The 23151-nt window shown below is 35.8% G+C and overlaps 1 protein-coding gene and 1 long non-coding RNA gene across 2 annotated transcripts; both read left to right on the forward strand.

Annotated features, from left to right (window-relative positions):
• Positions 1 to 1333: 1333 nt before the first annotated feature.
• Positions 1334 to 3734, forward strand: LOC146914501 (uncharacterized). Its single transcript, XR_015016768.1, has 6 exons — positions 1334 to 1710; positions 1798 to 1860; positions 2513 to 2563; positions 2642 to 2710; positions 2900 to 3012; positions 3405 to 3734. It is a non-coding gene; the product is annotated as an uncharacterized LOC146914501 (long non-coding RNA).
• Positions 3735 to 4093: 359 nt separating this feature from the next.
• LOC146914502 (putative oxidoreductase At4g09670) lies at positions 4094 to 8142 on the forward strand. Its single transcript, XM_085717357.1, has 2 exons — positions 4094 to 4700; positions 6966 to 8142. Exons 1-2 carry the CDS (start codon positions 4230 to 4232, stop codon positions 7584 to 7586), a joined length of 1092 nt encoding a protein of 363 aa, XP_085573483.1. The 5' UTR covers positions 4094 to 4229; the 3' UTR covers positions 7587 to 8142.
• The last annotated feature ends 15009 nt before the right edge of the window (positions 8143 to 23151 follow it).

Raw genomic sequence — 23151 nt, forward strand, 5'->3', positions numbered from 1 at the left:
AGTAAAAAAATGATTCGAATACATCTGAACCAAATGCAATAATTTACGGTTTCGGTTTGGATTGATTCGATTTACGGTTTTTCTTTTGGATTGGTTCGGTTTTAAACACCCCTACTGAAGAGCATATGAAATGGTGAAAGCAAAACCTAATTCACAAAATCTGTTTATATTTGCATCTTACGATAATTATAATAACTCTTGTATATTTTTCCTTAAAATAATTATCTTTATATTTGCATCTTACGATAATTATAATAATTCTGGTATATTTATCCTTAAAATAACTATCATATATTTATATTTGCATATTTTATTTCTTCTCTGAAAAAAAATATTTGTGTCTTTAGGTAAGATAGGAATGGTACATAGTTTTTTGGTGTTAACCTTTAGATTCATAGGAGAAAAAAGTTATGTTAATCGGAAGTTCGGATGAGAGGTTAATAAAGTGTAGTAAATAGTTGTTCCACACAATAATTGAACTGAGGTTCTTCAACAATTCATTTCTTTGTGGATCTAATTAACTAATTGAGATCAATTGCTTGTTTGAATATTATATAGTTTAATAATAAGGTTTTTCTACAACGCACAAACTTTATATAGTTTCATAATAAGTTTTTCCTATCATGTGCAAACTTCTATAAGTTAAGAAGTCTGAAGATAATAAGTTTTTTCTATCATGTGCAAACTTCTATAGGTTAAGAAGTCTGAAGTAGAAAGTTGTTTCTGGCACTTCTTGTCTAGGTTATGCGTAATTAATTTTGTTGTATAAAAAAACAAATATGTTAGAATCAATTTTACATCTCCAATCAACTTTGTTCCCTTTAAAATTGAAACAAAACATACACATAAGCGTTTCTTGTTTAATTAGTTCCATATTTTACCCAAAATAAAAAAAATTCCATCTTTATATTTTAGAAAAATGTTTAGTAGACATTCTAAAATGTGTATGCAAGTTGAGAGAAAGAGATAAAAGAGTGATATGATAAGATGACGATGTCATAAGAAAAGAGAAATACACAAAAGATAAAGTGTTTTTAGCAACTAAATAAGTATTATTAAATAAAGGGTTATTAGATTTTGTCAAAAAAAAGTATTATTAGATAGAATGGAAAAGGTACAATTGACCCTCCAACCCAAAATAATTACAAGGTTACTCTACATACACTACAAAAAAACGTGAGAATTCCGGCGGTTTTAATACGGCGGTTTTTAAAACCGCCACTATTCACGGTACATTCTGGCGGTTTTTTTGAACGCCGGTATAAACTGAATATTACGGCGGTTTAACACGCCACTATCAACAATATTTTCATTAACACTTTATATTGTACAATACGTCGGTTTAAACCGCCGGTATGTACAATTGTTTGATTTTAGATTGGCGCACTATTTTTTAGATTGGCGCACTAAGATTTCAGCTTCCCTCTTTTTCCTTTATTCCTTTACTTTTATATTACCCTTTTCTTTAATCCTATATTTTTATTACCCTTATCTCTCTCAAACCCTTTCTCTTTCTCTTTCTCAGATTCAGCCTCACCACCGTCAACCCTTTCACAAACCCTTTACATGTTTCTCACATAAATCCCAATCATAGATCTGATCTCAGTATTTGGATCTTACGGTGGCGAGGGTTGCTTTTTAGGATTTGACGACGGCGAGGGTTTATCTCTCTGGGAATCTCTTTCCTCCGTCGCCGTCGGAGGAGGACAGGTAACTACCTCCCTCTTCTCTTCTTTCATTCAAATCGATAATGTTTTTTTATAAATCTAATCTCATTTTTTGTTGAATATGTATCAGAGTTCTGGGAAATATTCTGTGTTGGAAACTGTTGTTGAAGAGACTTTCTTCCTCGTAGATCTGGTATTATCCAGATCTTATCTATTTCCTTTTGTGTTTATTTTGCCTCTCTTTGTTTCAAAGCCTTTCACTTTTCATTTTGTGGTTCTATGTTTTTGGTTTCTGCTGTTTTGGATAACCCTAAGTGGCTTGTTGATTAGAGAACCGTTTTTTGAGTTGATAAATCCTAGCTTTGGTGTGGTTTTGGGCTGAATTCGCTGTTTGTAATTTTGAATCCTTCTCATCATTTAGTTTTTGCAATTGTTAAATGTGTGATCTCTTTTGTTGTCTAAATGCCTAAACTAACATGTCTAAATATTCTTCTGAAATTTATTTCCCTTCAACTTTTTATAATTTATTCAAGTTGTTGGTGTGTTTGGTTGCCCTGTTCTTTTTTTTTTTCTTTTTCTTTTGTAGCCTTTGTTGACAAATGGGTCTTTTCCATTTGATGTCTATACATATAGGGTGCATCTGAAAAGGAATTTTTCCTCATTATCGTTCCTTTTAATAACGACTGTGAATGAATCAATATAGAACTACAAAGGTTTAGAGTTTTGAAGTAAATGAATGTGTTTTGATTTGGATAATGTTTTGGCCTCTATTTTTCCATCAACATTTTCACCTGTTTTTCTTGTGTTGAACTTAACTATTAGGTGACTATGTTTTATTATTTCAGCCATTGTTTCTAGTAAAAAGTGTGGTCCATCATTTGGTTGAGATCATAAAGGTATTGGTTTATTTACCTCTTCTTGGAGTTGCTTTCTGTCAGTTTTTGGATCTGCAATCTGATTATAATTAACTATAGGTATGGGAACAAAACTACCTCTAGTGAATAAGTGAAGTGCAGGAATCCAAATTACATCAAAGGTACAAGGTTAGTAGTTTGTTTTAATTGATGGAGAATGGGTGTCTTGTTTGATTTACATAAATCTTGGGTTAATGATAAATGGTGGCCTTGTTTGATTTATATAAAACTTGTGTTAATGGCAAAGTTTCCTTGTCTGATTAATTTCATCTCAGATTATGCTTGAAGGCTAACACCTGTATATGTGAAAATTTGCAGGCATACTCTTAAAGTTGCATATTTTGTGGTTGTACAAATATGGATTCTTGTGAGTGAAGGTCCTAGAGATATAAAATGCAAGTGATTTGAGTTTATGTTCCTTATTCTTAAAGGTATATCATCCAATGTTAATCTCTCCATTTTAAAGTGTTTTGTTAAAACAAGTCTATGATTTCACTCTTTTGTTGACGATTTACAAAATCTTGGGGAATAACCTCAATTTTTTACCCTTGAGTAAGATGATGACTTGAGACTTGCGTTTTTCTGATATTTTCAATTGTGAAGCTTTCTTGCACTATTCTTTGTTTACAAAGACAAGCAACAAAAATTCAAGTACAACAGGGGTTACATGTTTTTAGAAAGACAATGTTTTAAGCATGTTTGTGATTAGAATTAAAATATTGAACATGTTATAAAATTCGATATTGTTGTTACTTAGTTTTTTTTTTCTTTTCTGTCTTTGCTATAGCATGTTGGTGGGGCCTAACTTGTTCTAATTATGCAGGATTTTGGTTCTATTGCAGCTATGGTGATGGATTTATATATGCTTGATGAAGGTCTATTTGGTGTTGTATGCTACAGCAAGGTCTGGTTGTTTTAGTCTATGCTGGTTGACAGTGTTGCAGCTCTGATATAAGGGCTTCTTTGTATGTTCTGTTTTTGCAGCCAGTGCATAATCTGTGCTCTTGTTTGTGTGTTATCAATTTTTTTAGTTGTAAAATAAACAAATACAAGGTAGTATAATTTGTCAAAATATTTATGTTACACTGTAATGTTACAATCTATGTATCAAAAATAATTTATATCAGTACTAGGAATTATTATTTCAAAGCAATTTTCATTTTTTTTTATTTAATAAGATGACCATTATGGCGGTTCTAACTGCCAGTATGTCCAATTTTTTTTCCTGAAATGTTGTATATTATGGCGGTTGAAACCGCCATTTTATGCAAAACACTAGCCGCCGCTTTATTCAATGTGTATTATGGCGTTTTACATGGCGGTTTGGATTAAACTGCCGCTATAAGCTTTGTGGCAGCAAAAATTCCGGCAGTTTTATGAACCGCCAGTTTGGTAGATAGTGGCGGTTAAAACCGCCAGAATAAGCAAAATTTGACCGCCACAATAAACATGTTTTTTTGTAGTGATAAACTAAAGGGTTAAATAAATGTTAGAAAAATTGAGGTGTACTCCAAATTTAGTTGTTATATACTTTACCTTTCTTCTTCTCAAAACAAAAAGAGTATTTCTTTGTTGCCTCTAATAGCCACCCAATCCTTAGTATAACCACACTGAAGTTTACTTTTCCAATCTCTCTTCCAGAAAGAATATGGCTCATGAAGAAACAAAACCAATAAGATTTGGAATCCTTGGTTGTGCAGAGATAGCTAGAAAAGTTTCAAGAGCCATAACCCTCTCACCAAACTCAACTCTCTACGCAATTGGAAGCCGTTCATTAGAAAAAGCAACAAAATTTGCAGCTTCCAACAATTTCCCTTCCCATGCAAAAATATATGGTTCATACGACGCCGTTTTAGATGATCCGGACGTCGATGCCGTCTACATGCCACTTCCGACCAGCTTACACCTTCACTGGGCAGTTTTTGCTGCTCAAAAGAAGAAACACTTGTTGCTTGAGAAACCAGTTGCTTTAAATGTTGGTGAACTTGACAAGATTTTGGAAGCTTGTGAATCTAATGGATTGCAGTATATGGATTCTACTATGTGGATGCATCATCCTAGAACTGAAAAAATGTTTCAGTTTATATCTGATCCTAATCTCTTTGGTTCCCTTCAATCGGTATGATTCATCCATCCTTTCTGATGTTTCATTTTTTGTTAAAATTAGGCACTATGATGATTGATTTTATTAAAGAGAAGAAAAAATTGTTAAAATTATTTATTTTAGACTAAAATATGGTTTTAGTCCCTGCAAATATGCCTCATTTTGGTTTTAGTCCCTGTAAAAAAAAATTGTTTTTAGTCCCTGCAAAATTTTTTGTTTTTTTAAAATAGGCCCTTGCAGGGACCTTTTTAAAAAACAAAATAGTTTGCAGGAACCAAAAACTACAAAATGGGTTCAGTCATCATGTGTCACGTATGCAAATCATCACAAAAATGGGGTCAGGGACTATTTTAAAAAACAAAAAATTTTGCAGGGACTAAAAACAAAACAAAAAATTACATGGACTAAAACTAAAATGAGGCATATTTGCAGGGACTAAAACCATATTTTAGCCTTTATTTTATGAAGATAATTTTTGTCTAAAATTCTTCTTATGTTTTTTTAGAGGATCTAAAATTCTTGTATATAGTACGTTTTTTATACAAAAGTAGAAATAATTTTTTTTACAAGAGGCATTCAAAAATTACCTTAAAATTTACAACAATGATTGGGATAAAGAGAAATTAAGTGTATTATTTTCGTTTCTAATCTTACGTCTTTCAATCTTTTTATTTTTAAGATATAAAAAACTATGAATATTATTCTTTTATGATTTATCCTTGGAGAAACAAAAAATTAGACTAATTATCTAAAATTTATTTTATTAAATTATTTTTAAGATATAAAAAACTATGAATATTATTCTTTTATGATTTATCCTTGGAGAAACAAAAAATTTAGACTAATTATCTAAAATTTATTTTATTAAATTATTTTTAATATATAAAAAACTACGAATATTATTCTTTTATGGTTTATCCTTGGAGAAACAAAAAACTTAGACTAATTATCTAAAATTTATTTTATTAAATGAAGGGTTAATTATGTTTTTGGTCCCTACAAAATTGCGACCTTGCAAGTTTAGTCCTTACTTAATTTTAATAGCATTTTTAATCCCTACAAAAAATTTCTGCACTCAATATTATTCCTTACTCAATCCAAATTTGTTTAATTTATGCTTAAACTCTTAAGTTTTTCAACAATTTTTTACAGGCGTGTTAAGAACGTTATTAAAAGGTCCTCCAAAAAAAATATCGCAAAAATTTGATTTCTACGTCCATATTTTTGTTACTTATATCTTAAACTTTTGTCGTTTTAAAAAATTCATATTTAATTTATTTCATGTTAAAAAATTATAGATTTTATTAAATGAACCTTTCATAGTGTTCTAAACTTGTATAAAAAGAATCGCTAAAAAAATTTAATAGTTTAAGGATAATTAAACAAAATTTATTTTAGTAGGGACTAAAATTATAAGTAAATTTTTTTTTGTAGGGATTAAAAATGCTATTAAAATTAAGTAAGGACTAAACTTAAAAGGTCGCAATTTTATAGGGACTAAAAACATATTTAATCACACAATAAATATGTAAATTTTATTGTATTTTTGAGGGGAGGGTAGATTGATTTTTAGTTTATATATGCAAATATTATACCACACAATAATTGAGTAAAAATGAGATCAAATATCAGAGACAGAGACGAAGTATTGTTAATTTGTGTCGTACTATATTATACTAACTTTTCAAGGAACTTTTGACTTCATTCCTCAAAAATAAAATAAAAACGGAACTTTTTATTTTAACCATACATAGATATAATTATGTTATCATGATTTTTGTACTATCTTGTAAAGATAATAATTTAATATGATAAATTTACGAATATCAATTATATTTTTTTTTCTTTACAGTATATGAGTAAACTCCAGATTGTTTCTTGACAATAAAACACAAAATTATATGGTTTTCCAAGAAAATATAAACTACTTTTTTAATATTAAAAAAATCAAAATATTTGTTAAATTAAACTCCATGATAGAAATATATATATACGCGTTTTTGGTTACCGATTGTTAATGATGTTGTTTAAGCCAGGAACGTAGCATGACACAAATGTTAGATACTTTGATCCATTGACTATTTGGCTCATAGTTTGATTGTTGGTCTAGCTACCTCAAGGGATCGAGGGGATTTGTTTTCGCAATTGTGCTTGGAGAATATCATTGGTTTAACAAAAAAAAAAATATGTGGTCTACGTCAAGATTGTCAAATTATAACTAATTTTGCTCAATTAGAAAAGTTCTAACAGGTTTGTGTCGTTAATTATATTTAATTACAGGTACATGCTACATTTTCTTACCCGGTGAGTCCAGATTTCCTAGCAAAGGACATTCGTGTGAAGCCAGATCTTGATGCACTAGGAACACTAGGTGACACTGGTTGGTATTGCATTAGAGCAATTTTATGGGCTGCAAATTACGAATTACCCAAAACAGCAAAAGCCTTACACAAACCAAAATACAATGAAGCAGGTGTAATTTTGTCTTGTGAAGCTTCTTTGATATGGGAAGATAACAAAGTAGCAACTTTCTTTTGTTCCTTTTTATCAGATATGAATATGGATATAACAGCAATAGGGGCAAAAGGGTCATTGCGTGTTCATGATTATGTTATACCTAATGAAGAGAATGAGGCTTTGTTTAGAACAAGTTCAAATTCTTATTTTGTTGAACTTTCTACTGGTTGGAATCCAAAACCAAGTGAGGTTATAGTTAAAAATGATATTCCACAAGAAGCACTTATGGTTAAGGAATTTGCTCATCTGGTTGGTGGGATTAAGTATGGGAATTGTAAAGCTGACAATAAATGGGCAATTATTAGTAGGAAAACTCAAGTGGTTATTGATGCTGTGAAAGCTTCAATTGATGATGGTCTTCAGCCTGTTCCTATTGAGTATTAGAGCATCTCCAATGGGGGGTCCTTACTTAACAAGGACCACTCCCCGTTAAGTATCCTCTATTGGAGGAAGGAAAAATGAGTTCCTGTTAAGGAACGAGCAACTATATAATGACTCTTTCTTAGGTAACTAACGGGTCCCACGTTTAAAAAAGTAATAAAATGCGTAAAACTTGGTCCAACTTGCATAAAGGAGTAATAAAATGTGTACTACTTGGACCTGCTTATATAAATGAGTAATAGATAAACTATTTTTGTTTAATATGTAAAGATATTGGGACATATTTAAATACTTTTCATTGGAGTCATTATTAGTGTATTGTCATTGGAGTCATTGAGTCCTTAATATGTACTTTTATTAAAAAAATTATAAATAAGTGATGTGTCACGTGGGGTTCATTTAATGAGTCATTGTTAGGGAACTACTATTGTGGATGCTCTTAAGTAACTTTTGTTTGTCTTTTGTTTTTAGCTTTATGGCAGAGATGCTTTAATGATTGTAATACCTTGGAATGTTCACTTTTTGTGGTTAAGTTTCAATCAAGGTTTAAATCTAATTATATCCTTTTTTGATTTTTTTTATTGTCAAATAATGTGACGGTAAGAAAATTTCTGATTAGATAAATAAGCGAAGAATCTAGGGTTTGAGTTCCGATATGCATATCTCAATGTGTCTAACAGCTAAACACTGCTATAGTTTATTGTTATTAGCTGGAAACTTAATATATGGAAGTATATGAGAAATGAATATGAGGTCTTTTCAAATCCATAGTAAGTTTAATTTTTAGTGGTCTCAGAATATAAAATCATTTAATATATTAATTTTGTTGATTTCAATGGTTTTGCTACATGGCGCTTCATCATTAGTCGGCCCCCACTCAAGCGGGTTGGATGGCCTATAGTTTAAAGGAAAAGTTACAGCCTTAAGGTTGTCCTAATGGGGTGGATTAAGAAGACTTTTGTAAATATGGACTTTAGACTAGGGGAGTTTGTAACGCCCTAGTTGTTATTTATTTATTTGTTGGTTGATTTTAAGTATTTTATTTTATTTTATTTTATTTTATTTATGTGATTTGTGGTGTGGTGTATTCATTTATATGATAAATGTTATTATTTATTAAAATAGGAAGAATAAGAATTATTTGGAGTTAAGTGGGTTTTAATTAGAATTAAGTGAATTAAGAGGAGTTAAGGGAAATTAGAAGAGGGAGTTACACTTTTGGAAGAAGAATAGAAAAGTCAGTAATAGAAGTCAGACAAAAACATTTTTGTTTTCACGTTGAAACTTTGGCTTTTGGAGAGAAAGAGGAGAAAACTTAGAAGAGGCTAGGAGAAGAGGGAGAACCCATTTTTGCTGTAGAATCTTGAATTAAGGTAAGGGTGGGATGATCTTTCTCTAATAATATTGTATAATTTCTGAAATTTAATTGAAAATGGTGATGTTCTTTATTTAGGGTTAGAAAGTTATGTTATGTTGCTATAATGAAATGAATTATGTTGAGAATGCATGTTTTCTATGTTGTTTTGACTGATATGTTACCCATAGAACCAGTTTTGGGGTTGGGTTGATGAAAATTGAGATTCTGAGAAAAAGTGATTTTAAGTGTTTTTGAGAAATAAGTGATTCTGGGATAAGCTGTTTTGGAGATTTGAAAATATGATTTTTTTTCAGTAAAATATAATAGGATTTGTCGAATAGAACGCGTAGGCGAAAACATAATCGGATTCGGGGTAACGGTTAGGTTTTTACGGACGAAACGGTGAAACCGGAAAAAAAAAATGGGACTGCACAGAGCTGCATCGCAGGTCCCTGGCTGCTGCCTTCCCACGCTTGGGCGCAGCTGGCCAGCGCCTGGGCGCAGCAAGGCAGCCCCTCAAGGGTGACTGCTTGTTGTGCTTTCGTTGCGTGCTGTCAGAACTTCGATTGTTGCCTTCTTGTGTCTTTTTCACCCGTTTCCGTGTTGAATTAGCTTTCGGTGTAAACATGAAAGTTATAGATAATTAAGTTAGCTTTATAATGGCCCTGGTTTGGCGTGGAAAAGATTGGTAGATTTTGAGTTATGATAAAAATAGTCCAAGTGGGTCTTCAGAAAACTTTAAGAAAACTTAGCATAACTAATCCCAAGTTAGTCCAAAAACTTATGGTTGGTTTCCCAACTTCAAACTTAAGTATTAAGGATTTAGTTGAGGTGCTTTATGAGTATTTGGCTTATGTCCTATCGATCAAACTTGATTGCTTTTGGAGGATGTTTTGGACTTTGAGATGAATGTAATTGATTTATATATATGCTATGTTGTTGATTTCCATTGTTTGGTGTTGTTGATTTGTTGTTGACTAAGTTGCGGAGTGTGTCGTAAATGATTAGGCACAATTGATGTTGTCGTAGTGGTTGTTAGGTTGTATGTTGTTATACACAAAGTGAGTCCATTTGCATACTCATAACCTGTTGAGTCCATTTGCCCTGGGATGCTTTAACCATCCAAACTGTTGAGGGTTCATGCCCTGGAATGCTTGTCATTCAACGCGCGTAAAATGATACCACATGCATATTGCATTAGTTGTTGTAGTCGTTGCATTGTCGAAGTTGTCGGTGTCTGTTGAGTTGCTGGTGTCATTGTGGATAATGAAATGTTGTTGTTTGTTTCATACATTTTGATGTTGATGTTTTCATTAAATTGATGAATTATATATATATATATATATATATATATATATATATATATATTATTATTTGATTGTGATTCTCACCCCTTCTGCTTGAAAATGTTGCTCTTCGTATGGGTAACTTGTAGGTAATGATGATTAGTAGGATTGTCTGGCTCAAGAGTCGTAGGCTCTGATACGTAACGGGATGGGATACGCTTTTGTTGTTATTTCATTCGTTTTGTATCAATTTTATAAAAGATTATTTTGTTTTAGTTGTTGATTGTTTTATCTTGGTTTTCGGGTGTCAAACATTGATTACGTTTGAACCTTTTTAACCTTTGATATCTCATTTTTTCTTGGGAAGGGAAAAAATAAGCAAAACCCTTGAGAATCGAGGTCCGGGAGTTGTTTTCGCTACGGGAAGGTGTTAGGCACCCATAACGACTATAGTATCCTATAGGAACCGTCTTTACTTTCTACGCGTGCGCTTTATTTTTAAATGCTATCTTGAAAGTGTTGATTTAAACCTAAGAGCTTGCTAAGTGAAGAATTGGAGGGAGAAGAAGATGTTTAAAATTTTATTTTATTTGAATTGAAGGAATTTTGATTCCTTGCCTACGTACCTGTTTAAGGGATCAAATCCATCGTAGTTCTCTTCCAAAAAATGTTTTTGTTTTTGTTGGTTGATTTTAAGTTTGAAAATTGGAGTTTTGAAGAATGGAGATTGAGAGGCCTTAAAGGCATGAGATTGAGGAAAAAAGTGAGGTTTGAATTAGTTATTTTGCAAAAGAACTCTAAGTATGATTAATTTTCATTGAAATTTGATTAAGAAAATAAAAGAGAAAATACAATGGGATTTTGGATCCCAAGGTTTATTGTGAAAATAATTTGAGTGATGTTGTTCAAGTTTTTTGGAAAAATTGATTTTTCCTAAGTGTAAATCCTAGGCATTCATCTAAACATACAATCCTAAACATACATCTAAACATCTATGTGATGTGTGTGTATGTGTCGATGCTTGTGTCGGTGTACATCATTAGAGTCCATTGTCCTTTTACATCATTGGCCTAGATACATTCTATGGTCTTGCAAGGAATTAAAAAAACATAAGAAAAATATTACAAAAATTCCTAAGTTTTACATTCTAATTTTTGCATGAAATTAAATTGCAAGAAATAAAAGGATGAGAATGTGAGATGGAGGATGAAATGCTCATGATGTATGAAACATGAAGTAGAGTGGTTAGTGAAAATAAGGCATAAAATGATAGAAAGATAGGCAAGGAGATACTAAACAAAGAGTAGTAAAAATGACAAGAATAAAGTGCCAAAATGTAGTAAAAATTCACCATAACCTCTCAATAAGTACATGACCTATAATTCTCCTATCACAAGCAATTTTTCAAAGACTTCATTGTATTATGAGTGTGAGAATTATAGGGCATATTCAAGTTAAGGATCATGACATATTTTTAGGTACACTTAGCACTTTATTTTCACATACACACATTTACATGACTTGTAAAACAAGAAACTAATTACACATATTCACATGCAGCAAGAAACACATACAAACAGTGGCTAAAATTTAACAAAATCATGTGGTATAGGTCACAAACACTTATCAAGAAATTGAAACTAGAATCAAGTGAGTTTTCACAAATTTTTAATACAAAACATCACAAAATAGCAAGAAGATCAACACATTATTATTTCCAATTTTTAATATGCAAAACTCATCACAAAAATACCACAAAACTATCAAGAAATGTGTATGAAAATTTTTAGAATTTTTAAAGAATTATTAGACACAAGAACATATAAAATTTCACAAATTTTAACAAACATAGTAAACAATTAACTAGAAAATACCACATATTTTTTAATCAAGATTTAACACATAACAACATCACAAAAATATCAAGAAAATGATAAAAAGCACCTAGGAATTTTTTAGGAATTTTTAAAGGACTTGTAGACTCAAAAAAATAAAATAAAAGAAATTCACAAATTTTAACAAAAACGTAAACAAAATAACAAGAAATACTACACATATTTTCCTCAAGTTTTAACACATGAAGATATCACAAAAAGGTCAAGAAAAATATCAAGAACATCTAAAAAAAATTATGGAATTTTTGCAATAGTTTTAGGCAAGGCAGGGGGTGTAACTAGCAATTTTTAGCAAGAAACGCAGGAAAGGGGGGTGTGCATAGCAGACAAGCATACAGGTATGGAAACTGGGCCTAACCTGCAGGAAATGGATCCTGGAGCGGGTTGAACCGGTTCACAGGCCTATATAAGGCCTGGAACCGGTTCTTTTTCATTTTCCACATCCCTCTCTCTCTAGAACGCTCTCCTTCTCTCTCTAGAAAGGAACACGTCGGAAACTGGAAAGAAGGTGCCGGAAAGTTTGAAGGCTCGCCGGGAACTTCATCTTCTCCGGCGAGAAGTGCAGATTCCGGCGAGTCCCAAAATTGCTCAGATTCGAAATTTTTTTACATGGAAACGTTTCTTTCCTTCTCCTCTTTCCAAATCCGAAACTAGTTTTTTTGAAATCAAAGTTGTGTGCCCTAGATCTACACTTAGGGTTTCGAAATTTTTTTTGCAAGAAATGATGAACAATTTATGAGATGAAATCGTTACCTTGAGTTTAGATTGGAGATAATGAGAACACGATGGAAAGCTTTTGAGCACCTTCGATCTTGTTTCTGTGTTTTCGGATTTGATTCTGTCCCAATTTGTTTTGAATGATTTCGAGTTTGTATGTGTTGAACTCGATCTGAATTCGTTGTTCTGGATCCTTTCTCTTCCACGAAGCTGATTCGGTTCAAATCCTCTTATGGATTGATGGATTCGATTCGGTTTTCGTGAAACTTGAGTTCGAATGCTTGAATTTAATCTATTGATGTTGATGATGGATGATTCTTGGTGAATCAGTGACGGATTATGAGGATTTTTGGGAAATTTGGTGGATTAGGGTTCAAGGATGAAGATGAATCTTCATCCTTGTTCTTGAGGATTTTCGGTTTTGATTCTGTTTTGGTGGAGAGAGAAATTGTGATTGTGTTTCTGGTGAGTTGGCAAGAAGTGAATGGTGTGTTGACCCTTTGACTGTGATGTGTCAGCTTTATAGCTGATGCAGTAATGCCTGGACCAATGAAATGATGCCATGTGGCGCTTGGACAAATGAGAGACTGACATGTGTACTGGACTTGTAACAAACTTGGGACCAAACTGCAATTAACTAAAATAAAAGGACTAAAATGCAAAATCACAAAAGGACTTAAAAATGCAATTAAAATAAAATTGGTAAAAAATGTAATTTGAAAATAACGTAAAGTGAAACGATTAAAAATGACAAAACGGACTAAAACGAACCAATTACTTAAATGAGGTACTTTAAAGTAACCTCTCTCTGCCGAAATTTCGTGTGAAATGACCAAAATACCCCTAGGGGCTAAAACGACTCAAAACGACTCAAATGCAATTTTGAAATGGTTTTTGACATGGAATTAAAGCAAGAGTTTATGCAAGCAAAATTAAAAGACTCAGAGACAAATTTTAGAAATTACACAGGGTTTTAACACATGAAAAGACTAAAATGCCCCCTAGGGGCTAAGCTGACTCAAAATGACTTCAAATGCAATTTTTGAAACGGATTTTAACATAGAATTGAAATAAGGACTTATTCAAACCAGTTGAAAAGACTCAAACAATTTTTCAGAGATTGAAAGAAATTTTATCATAGGAAATGACTAAAATGCCCTTTTTCATGAATTTTGCAAATAACATTGAAATAAAGTGTAGAGAACGATGCAATTGATCAGAGACAATTTTAAAGGACTTAAAATGCAAGAGAAGAAGAATTGAGCTAGTATTTTTAGGTCCAAAATTAGGGTATAACAGCTGCCCCTATTTAAGTTTCTTTGTCCGGAGAGTCAAGAGACGGAGTCTTTGATTTGACGGGACGAAGATACTTAAATATTAACATTTGCACTGTTTTTGGACATAGAAATACGCTCTTAGATTTTCAAAACATGAATGCCATGCAACATTTTGATTATGAATGCAAGACAAACGAACTGGAGTCTAACAGAGCATGTCATACCACTGGGGATTTAGGTAGACATTGACAGGGTAGACAAAGCAGGGGACAAAACATAGGTACAAGCTACTCTTTGGATCAAACTCGCCACTTGACCATGGAATACAAACAAGAGATGGGTACAAGTTGTTCTTTGGATCGAACTTGCTACTTGACCGGGAATAGAAGTGCAAGACAGGTACAAGCTGTTCTTTGGATCGAACTTGGCACTTGACCGGAAACATAGACATAAAGAAAGATACAAGCTGTTCTTTGGATCGAACTTGTCGCTTGATTGAAGATACAAACATATAGGAAGATACAAGCTGTTCTTCGGATCGAACTTGTTGCTTGATTGAGAATGTAAACAGATAGGCAGGTACAAACGGTTCTTTAAATCGAACTTACCATTTGACCTGGAGGCATAGACAAAAGGATGATACAAGCTGTTCTTTGGATCGAACTTGCGGCTTGATCAATTATCACAACATGTAGGTAGGTGCAAACTGTTCTTTGGATCGAACTTGTCGTTTGACCGATAACAAAACATAAGCAGGGTACAAACTGTTCTTTGGATCGAACTTGCTGTTTGACCAGAAATGTAGGCATATAAGCAGGTACAAGCTGTTCTTTGGATCGAACTAGCCACTTGACTGATAACAAGATACGAATTGGAAATTTGATTTGGAAAGATACAAATGGAGAGTAAGTTGATATTGACTTGACTTGAAAATAGACATGACCATTTTTGTTGGCCCAAAAGCAAATTGAGAGTGGATTAACATTGACAAAGACATTGAATTGGAAGTTTGAGATTGAAAGAGTGATTGGAAATTGAAATTAATCAGAGACATAGACATAGACATTGAATTGAGAGTTGAAATTGAATTGAATTGAAAATTTCACAGAGACATAGACATTGAATTGGAAAGTTGAAATTGGGTTGAATTGAAAATTGAAATTGAATTGAATTGGAAATTGACACTGGATTGAATTGGAGATTGAAATTGAATTGGATTGAATTAAATTGGAAATTGAGATTGAATTGAATTGAATTGGAAATTGAGACTGAGTTAAATTGACATTGAGATTGGATTGACGGTTGAGATTGAATTGAACTTGACAGTTGAAATTGAATTGAATTGAAATTGGAATTGAGATTGGATATGCAACATGTATGTATGGTATAACAAGATTATTAAATGTATGAGCACATAAAGATGCATGATTATGCATGTATGAATGCTTGAAATGCATGATTGGTTCGTAGTTTGACAGAGAAGTTTCACAGAGACAGATAAAACATCGGAAGATTGGGCACGTAGTGGCTCGTGCTACAACATATTCACATGGGAATCCTCTTTGGAGAGACCGTCGTTGAAAGACGTATCAAGACCATGGCTGAGGGCAATAAAACTCGTAGAGGAGGGACCCTTGGAAGATTCTTGGATACAGGTCGCCGTTGTTAGGCGTGTCAGTGCTGGGTAAACATTGGATGTTCGCATCTGTGGTCAATACTTTTCATTCTTTCATTCTTTCCTTTTCATTTTTCAATCCCATTTTTGCCTGAACCTCCCTTTCGAGTTTTCGATTCACCGGGGAATTAAATTCTTTTCATTGCCCCATTTTTGCCTGAATTGCCTTCATAGGTTGTCAATCAGCGGGGTGCTCATTTTTGCCTAAGCTGCCCTTTCGGGTTTTCGACTTAGCGAGCTTTTCATTTGCATTTTTCATTTTTTCATTCTGTTTTTTCATTCTTGCCATTGACCACAGATCATCCTGGGGAGTGACCTGCTCGAAACATGTATTGAAATAGACATTGACACTCATTTATTCATGCATGTTTCATTGAAATGTACCCTATTGCTCAGGTTTGCTTTCAAAATAGACAGAATTTTTTTTTTCAATTTTCAAAAATGTTTGTTTCAGACATTGACATTATCAAATAGAAAGAAATTTTTTCGTATATAGCATTGAAAGTAGAAAGAAAAATAGAATCTCAAATAAAAGCACAGGCTCAAATTGATGTAGAAGAGTGACAGTCAGCCAAAGGCATAACCCCACAGATTTACAAAGCTTGGAAAATGGTAATTTTATTGGTTGGTGGTACATTGAACACGATGACTGCTACATTTCATAGAAATTTTGAATTCACACGTACAGAAGCTTCTGATGAAGACGACCATTGACGGTTGCAGATGCCCCCAAGGGGTGACGGTGATTTGCCAGATACAGTTACTTGTCTTTTATTGTCAACCTCATTTTTGCATGAACCGCCCTTTTGGATTTTCGGCTCATCGAGGCGCTCATTCTTCCCTGAGTTGCGTACAATCTCAGCGAGCTCTTTCATATTCATTTTTTTTGTCCCTAACTTTTACCTGGATCGCCCTTTCGGGTTTTCGATCCACCAGGAAGCGCATTTTTGCCTAGGCCGCCCTTTCGGGTTTTCGACCTACCACGCTGTTCTTTTCTTTTTAGACAAAGTATTTCTTGACTATATCGGCATTAACAGGATTCGGAAGTTCAACACCATCCATGTGTGTAAGAATCAAAGCACCACCAGAGAAAGCCTTCTTGACAACATAAGGACCTTCATAGTTAGGTGTCCACTTGCCCCTTGGGTCGGGTTGCTGGCTTATCCTTCTTTTCAATACAAGTTCGCCTTCCTTGAATTCACGAGGTCGGACTTTCTTGTCAAACGCATTCTCCATTCGCACTTGATACAACTGTCCATGAGCCATAGCATCCATACGCTTCTCTTCAATTAAGTTCAACTGATCGTACCGGCTTTGGCACCATTCAGCCTCAGTTAATTTTGCTTCCATGATTACTCGGAGAGATGGAATCTCCACTTCCAGAGGGAGAACTGCTTCCATACCATATACCAAAGAAAAAGGAGTTGCCCCGGTTGAACTGCGCACCGTAATGCGATAACCATGCAAGGCAAAAGGTAGCATCTCATGCCAGTCTTTGTAAGTAGTGACCATCTTCTGAACAATCTTCTTGATGTTCTTGTTAGCGGCCTCAACTGCACCATTCATCTGAGGTCTATAAGGAGAAGAGTTGTGATGTTCGATTTTGAATTCTTCACATAAAGCTTGCATCATGCTATTGTTCAGATTGGAACCATTGTCAGTGATGATCTTGTTGGGAACACCATATCGACAGATGATGTTATTCTTGATAAACTTTACTACCACTTGCTTGGTTACATTTGCATAGGAAGCAGCTTCAACCCACTTGGTGAAATAGTCAATTGCCACTAGAATGAAACGATGTCCATTGGAAGCTTTTGGTTCAATTCTTCCGATCATGTCAATGCCCCACATAGAGAAAGGCCATGGGGAAGATATAACATTGAGAGCGTGTGGAGGCACATGAATCTTATCAGCATAAATTTGACATTTGTGGCATCTCTTAGCATGTTTGTGGCAGTCACGCTCCATGGTTATCCAGTAGTAGCCTGCTCTTAACAGTTTTCTTGACATGGTGTGGCCCGAAGCATGGGTCCCAAAAGTACCGTCATGTACATCATGCATCAATTTCTCAGTTTCTTGCTTATCAACACATCTCAACAAGACCATGTCATAGTTCCTCTTGTATAGGATTTCTCCGTCCAGAAGGAATTTGCTAGCCCATCGTCTCAAAGTCTTTTTATCCCTGTTGGAAGCACCAAGTGGATATTCATGACTCTGCAAGAACTGTTTGATGTTGTAATACCAAGGTTTTCTATCATTCACACTTTCATCAGCTTGATCTGGCATATTTTCAATAGTAAACACATGAGCGGGTCTATCAAGACGTTGTACTTTGATTACGGGCACATCATTCCAGTGATTCACACGAAACATAGAAGACAAAGTAGCAAGAGCGTCAGCCATCTGGTTTTCATCCCGAGGGATGTGGTGCAGCTCAACCTTGGTAAAGTACATCAACAGACGTCTTGCATAGTCACGGTAAGGGATCAGTTTCTCATGATGAGTCTCCCATTCACCCTTTATCTGATTAATAACAAGTGCGAAATCTCCATAGATGTCAAGGTGCTTAATTCTCAGGTCAATGGCTTCTTCGATGCCCAAGATGCATGCTACATATTCAGCTATGTTGTTTGTGCATTCAAATGTAATTCGAGCAGTGAAAGGAATGTGGTGCCCCTGCGGAGTTACAATGATGGCCCCAATCCCTTTGTCGTAAGCATTGACAACACCATCAAAGACTAATCCCCACTTGCTATTGGGATCTGGCCCTTCATTGATCAGTGGCTCTTCACAGTCTTTTGCTTTCAGATACATAATCTCTTCATCAGGGAAATCAAACTTAATTGGCTGGTAATCATCAAGAGGTTGACAAGCAAGATGGTCAGCAAGGATGCTTCCTTTGATTGCTTTCTGAGCTTTGTACACAATATCATATTCAGACAACAACATTTGCCAACGTGCAATCTTTCCAGTAACAGCAGGCTTCTCAAAGATATACTTGATTGGATCCATTCGGGATATCAACCAAGTTGTATGATTCACCATATAATGACGCAGGCGTTTGGCAGCCCAAGCTAAAGCACAACAAGTCTTTTCAAGCATTGTATACCGAGTCGGTGAACTTCTTGCTCAGATAGTAGATAACATGTTCTTTCTTTCCAGTCTCGTCTTGTTGACCGAGAACACAACCCACAGAATCATCTAACACTGACAGATACATAATCAAAGGCCTTCCTTCCACTGGCGGGACAAGGATAGGTGGTTCCAACAGGTATTCTTTAATGCTATCAAAAGCTTCTTGACATTCATCATTCCATACAACAGGCTGACTTTTTCTGAGTGATTTGAAAATTGGTCCACAGGTAGTAGTCATGTGAGATATAAATCTTGAAATATAATTCAGACGTCCGAGGAAACCTCTGACTTGCTTTTCAGTTTGAGGGGCCAGCATCTCTCTGATGGCTCGGACTTTGTCAGGATCCACTTCAATGCCTCTTTGGCCGACAATGAAGCCTAGCAACTTTCCAGACCTTACACCAAATGTTCACTTGTTAGGATTCAACCGCAGCTTGTACTTTCTTAATCTTTCAAACATCTTTTTCAAATACACAACATGCTGCTCTTCATCACTTGATTTCACAATCATATCATCAACATATACTTCGATTTCTTTGTGAATCATATCATGAAACAGAGTAGTCATACCTCTTTGATAGGTAGCACCGGCATTTATCAAGCCAAACGGCATCACTTTATAACAGAACGTTCCCCATGGAGTGATGAAGGACGTCTTTTCTCTATCTTCAGGTGACATCCGTATCTGGTTGTAACCAGAGAAACCATCCATGAAAGAGAACATTTTGGATTGAGCAGTACTGTCAACGAGCACGTCAATATGAGGTAATGGGAAGTTATCTTTTGGACTGGCTTTATTCAAATCTCTGTAATCAACACACATTCGAACTTTCCCATCTTTCTTTGGTACCGGTACAATGTTGGCAATCCACTCTGGATATTCAGCTGTCATGAGGAAACCCGCATCAATTTGCTTTTGCACTTCAGCCTTGATCTTAAGAGCCATGTCTGGACAAGACCTTCTCAATTTCTGCTTGACAGGAGGACATTCAGGCCTTGTCGGTATCTGATGTTCCACAATCTTGGGGTCTAGACCCGGCATATCTTCATAGGACCATGCAAAGACATCTGGATAATCATGGAGAAGCTGAGTAATCTTCTTTTTCACCTCTGGCTCGAGTGCAGCACCGATCTTGATCTCTCGCTTGTTTTCTTCAGTACCCAGGTTGATAAGCTCAATCTCTTCCAGGTGAGGCTGAATGGCTCTTCTTTCTTGCTCAAGCAGTCGAGTGATCTCATACGGTATCTCTTCATCATCTTCCTCATCTTCAGCTTCATATACAGGGAATTCAAAATTTGGAGGAACCATAGGGTCACTGTGTTCAACGGGTTTATTGTGGTTCAATCTGCATAATATGATTGGGATGATTTTAGAAAAATGTTTTTCATGCAGATTTTTGAAATTAATAAGAAAATACAGATGTTTTGGTTTTTTCTGGCATTACCATTATTTCCAAGAAAAAGGCACTAAAAAGTAAAAAAATAAAGAGTCGTGAGAAAGACGACAACTTTTTATTGATAACGGCAATGCCGAAACAAACATGCCCTTACAATGATATCACTTTCGCCTTGGGCAGAGCGAAAGGATTGTTATTTTGAAAACAAAAAACATGAGCAACAAGACACATTACATGGAAGCATGCATGACTAAAGGAACATCAATGGCCTCCCAATTTCTCACAGTGCCTCCTGGTATAACAAATGTAGGCACATAACTACTCTCAGCAGCATCTTCAGCAATAGCATTGATAAACCCAGCACTGTAGAAAGTTCCGGTTGAAATGCCTGAGGTCGGGGAGAATCCAAGGCCCTCTTTACGCTTGTTTTCCAAAATCTGAATCACTTTGCCCCATCCAGCAGCTTGCCCTTCTTGAACATCTTTCTGGGCATCTTTCAATGAAGCCATACTAGCACTAGCCCTTCGGGGTTCTGCACCCTCAACAGTCAAGCCTTGAAATGACGTCCCTTCAGCGGACCCTGCCTCAACACAAGAGAAAGATGACACTTGGCTAACCAGATACGCTTCTTCACCATGCACCGTGACAAGCTTACCATTCTTCACAAACTTGAGCTTCTGGTGTAGAGTAGAAGTTACTGCCCCAGCATCGTGAATCCACGGTCTTCCGAGGAGACAACTATAAGAAGCGTTAATGTCCATGACCTGAAAAGTGATCTGGAATGTCTCAGGACCAATGGTAATTGGCAAGTCTACTCCCCCAAGAACATCCTTGCGAGATCCGTCGAAAGCCTTAACCAAATAGCTACTTCCTCGTAGAGAAATTCCATGATGACTCAACTGTCTCAGTGTAGACTCAGGCATTACGTTTAAGGACGATCCAGTGTCCACCAACACATTGGATATCATGTCAGACTTGCAGTGCACTGAGATATGCAGAGCCAAGTTGTGGTGTTTCCCTGCTTCGGGGAGTTCATCGTCATCAAACCCCAAGTTGTTGCAAGCAGTAATGTTACCCACTATTCCATCAAACTGATCTACGGAGACCTCATGATCAATATAAGCCTGTTCCAGTACCTTCATTAATACTTTCCTGTGAGCTTCTGAGCTCAAGAGCAGAGACAAGATGGATATCTTTGACGGAGTTTGCGGCAGCTGGTCAACAATTTTATAATCGCTCTTTTTGATAAGCCTCAGAATTTCGTCCAAATTAGACTCTTCAATAGACTGGCCTGATGGGCCGGTGCTCGTGTCAACAGGAGGAGCAACTGGCGGAGTTATTGTAGCAACAGGTGTGACCACCTTCTTCTGGAACAAGGGTGGACGGACTTTTCCGCTTCTCAGAGCTGTAATTTCTCCGGCAACATTATCAACCGTAGCTGGGGATACCAGAGGCACTTCCACTCCATTCTCAATCATGGTTGCATCGTACTTGTAAGGGATTGCTTTTGTAGAGGCATAAGATACCGGACCAAGTAACCTGATCACTAAAGGATCAACATTCTTTGTCTGAGATGTAATTTCAACTGAAGAATCATGAAACACTGGCACAATCACACATGCATCACTGGCAATCAAGTGCTTGTTATCCATTAAGCTCTGTATATCATCTTGCACCACACAACAACCCATAGGATTTTGAAGACATTCCGAACAAGAAGCATGATTGTGATTGAACAAAGAAACCTGGCAGAGTATTACATGTAGCGGTACCAAAGGAGTAACAACATTACAGACATTCAACATGGGAGCCTCTCTAGGAACAGGAACTCTTTCAAAAGCCTCGATCATGTTAACTGCGGCATGATTTGGAAGTGGATTGTCAAGAACATGAGGAACACTATTTTCAAAAGGCAACCGTCCTCTGTCCATCAGGTCTTTTACAATATACTTCAGGGCATAGCAACCCTCAACATCGTGGCCTTGAGCGCCCTGATGGAATTCACATGTGAGATCCTGTCGGAACCTGGGAGGCAATGGTGTAGGCGGAGGCTTGCCTGGTCTGGTGACACAATGTCCCTTAGCAAGTACAGTAGGGAGCAGATCAGCATGCCGCATTGGTATTGGTGGAAAATAAGTCTTGGGCCGAGGACCCTGTTGTTGCTGCTGTTGCTGTTGAGTAGGAGGTTGTTGTTGTACTTGTAGAGCAATGGCATTAACGGGCACTGGTGGTTGACCTGGTGGCAGAGGATATTGCTGGTAGAATGGTGGGAAGAAAGGATGTTGAGAGTACTGCATGTATTGGTAGGGCAGAGGCAACTGAGCAGCATTAATAGGAGCGACAGTAGCTGAAGATTGGTTACCGGATACCATCCCTACCTCGGATTCTTTCCTCTTATGGTGGCCATTACCGTACTTCTTTGGTGCATTAGCTGAAGATTCACCCTTCTCCAGAACAATGATACCCTCTCTGACAGCCTCCTCTAGACGAGTTCCCATAGTAACCATGTCGGAGAAGTTGTTTGGAGCAGAGACTATCATTCTTTCCTTATATTCCTTCTTCAGAGTTTTCAAGAATGTCTGCGTCAGCTCTTCTTCATCAAGCCGAGGAGAAACACGGGCAGCTGCCCCTCTCCATCTCTGAGCATATTCACGGAAGGTTTCATCTGACTTCTGAGACAAAGATTTAAGAGAGTCCCTATTTGGCTTCAAGCGGGTATTGAACTCATAATGACTTTCAAAAGCAGCAGCAAGTTCTTCAAAAGTATGGATGTTATCTTTGCTTAAACCCGTGTACCAGTCTGCCACATCTTCCATCAAGCTATCC

The sequence above is a fragment of the Medicago sativa genome, chromosome 6, assembly GCF_051527215.1.
Source record: "Medicago sativa cultivar Bolivia chromosome 6, Bolivia_mono, whole genome shotgun sequence".
Classification (NCBI taxonomy): domain Eukaryota; kingdom Viridiplantae; phylum Streptophyta; class Magnoliopsida; order Fabales; family Fabaceae; genus Medicago; species Medicago sativa.

What these genes read in the sequence shown, in the direction of transcription:
- LOC146914502 (XM_085717357.1), top strand. Translation starts at nt 4,230, where the DNA reads ATGGCTCATGAAGAAACAAAACCAATAAGATTTGGAATCCTTGGTTGT. An exon ending in TCTTTGGTTCCCTTCAATCG is followed by an intron (nt 4,701 to 6,965) that starts GTATGATTCATC and finishes ATTTAATTACAG; the next exon opens with GTACATGCTACATTTTCTTA.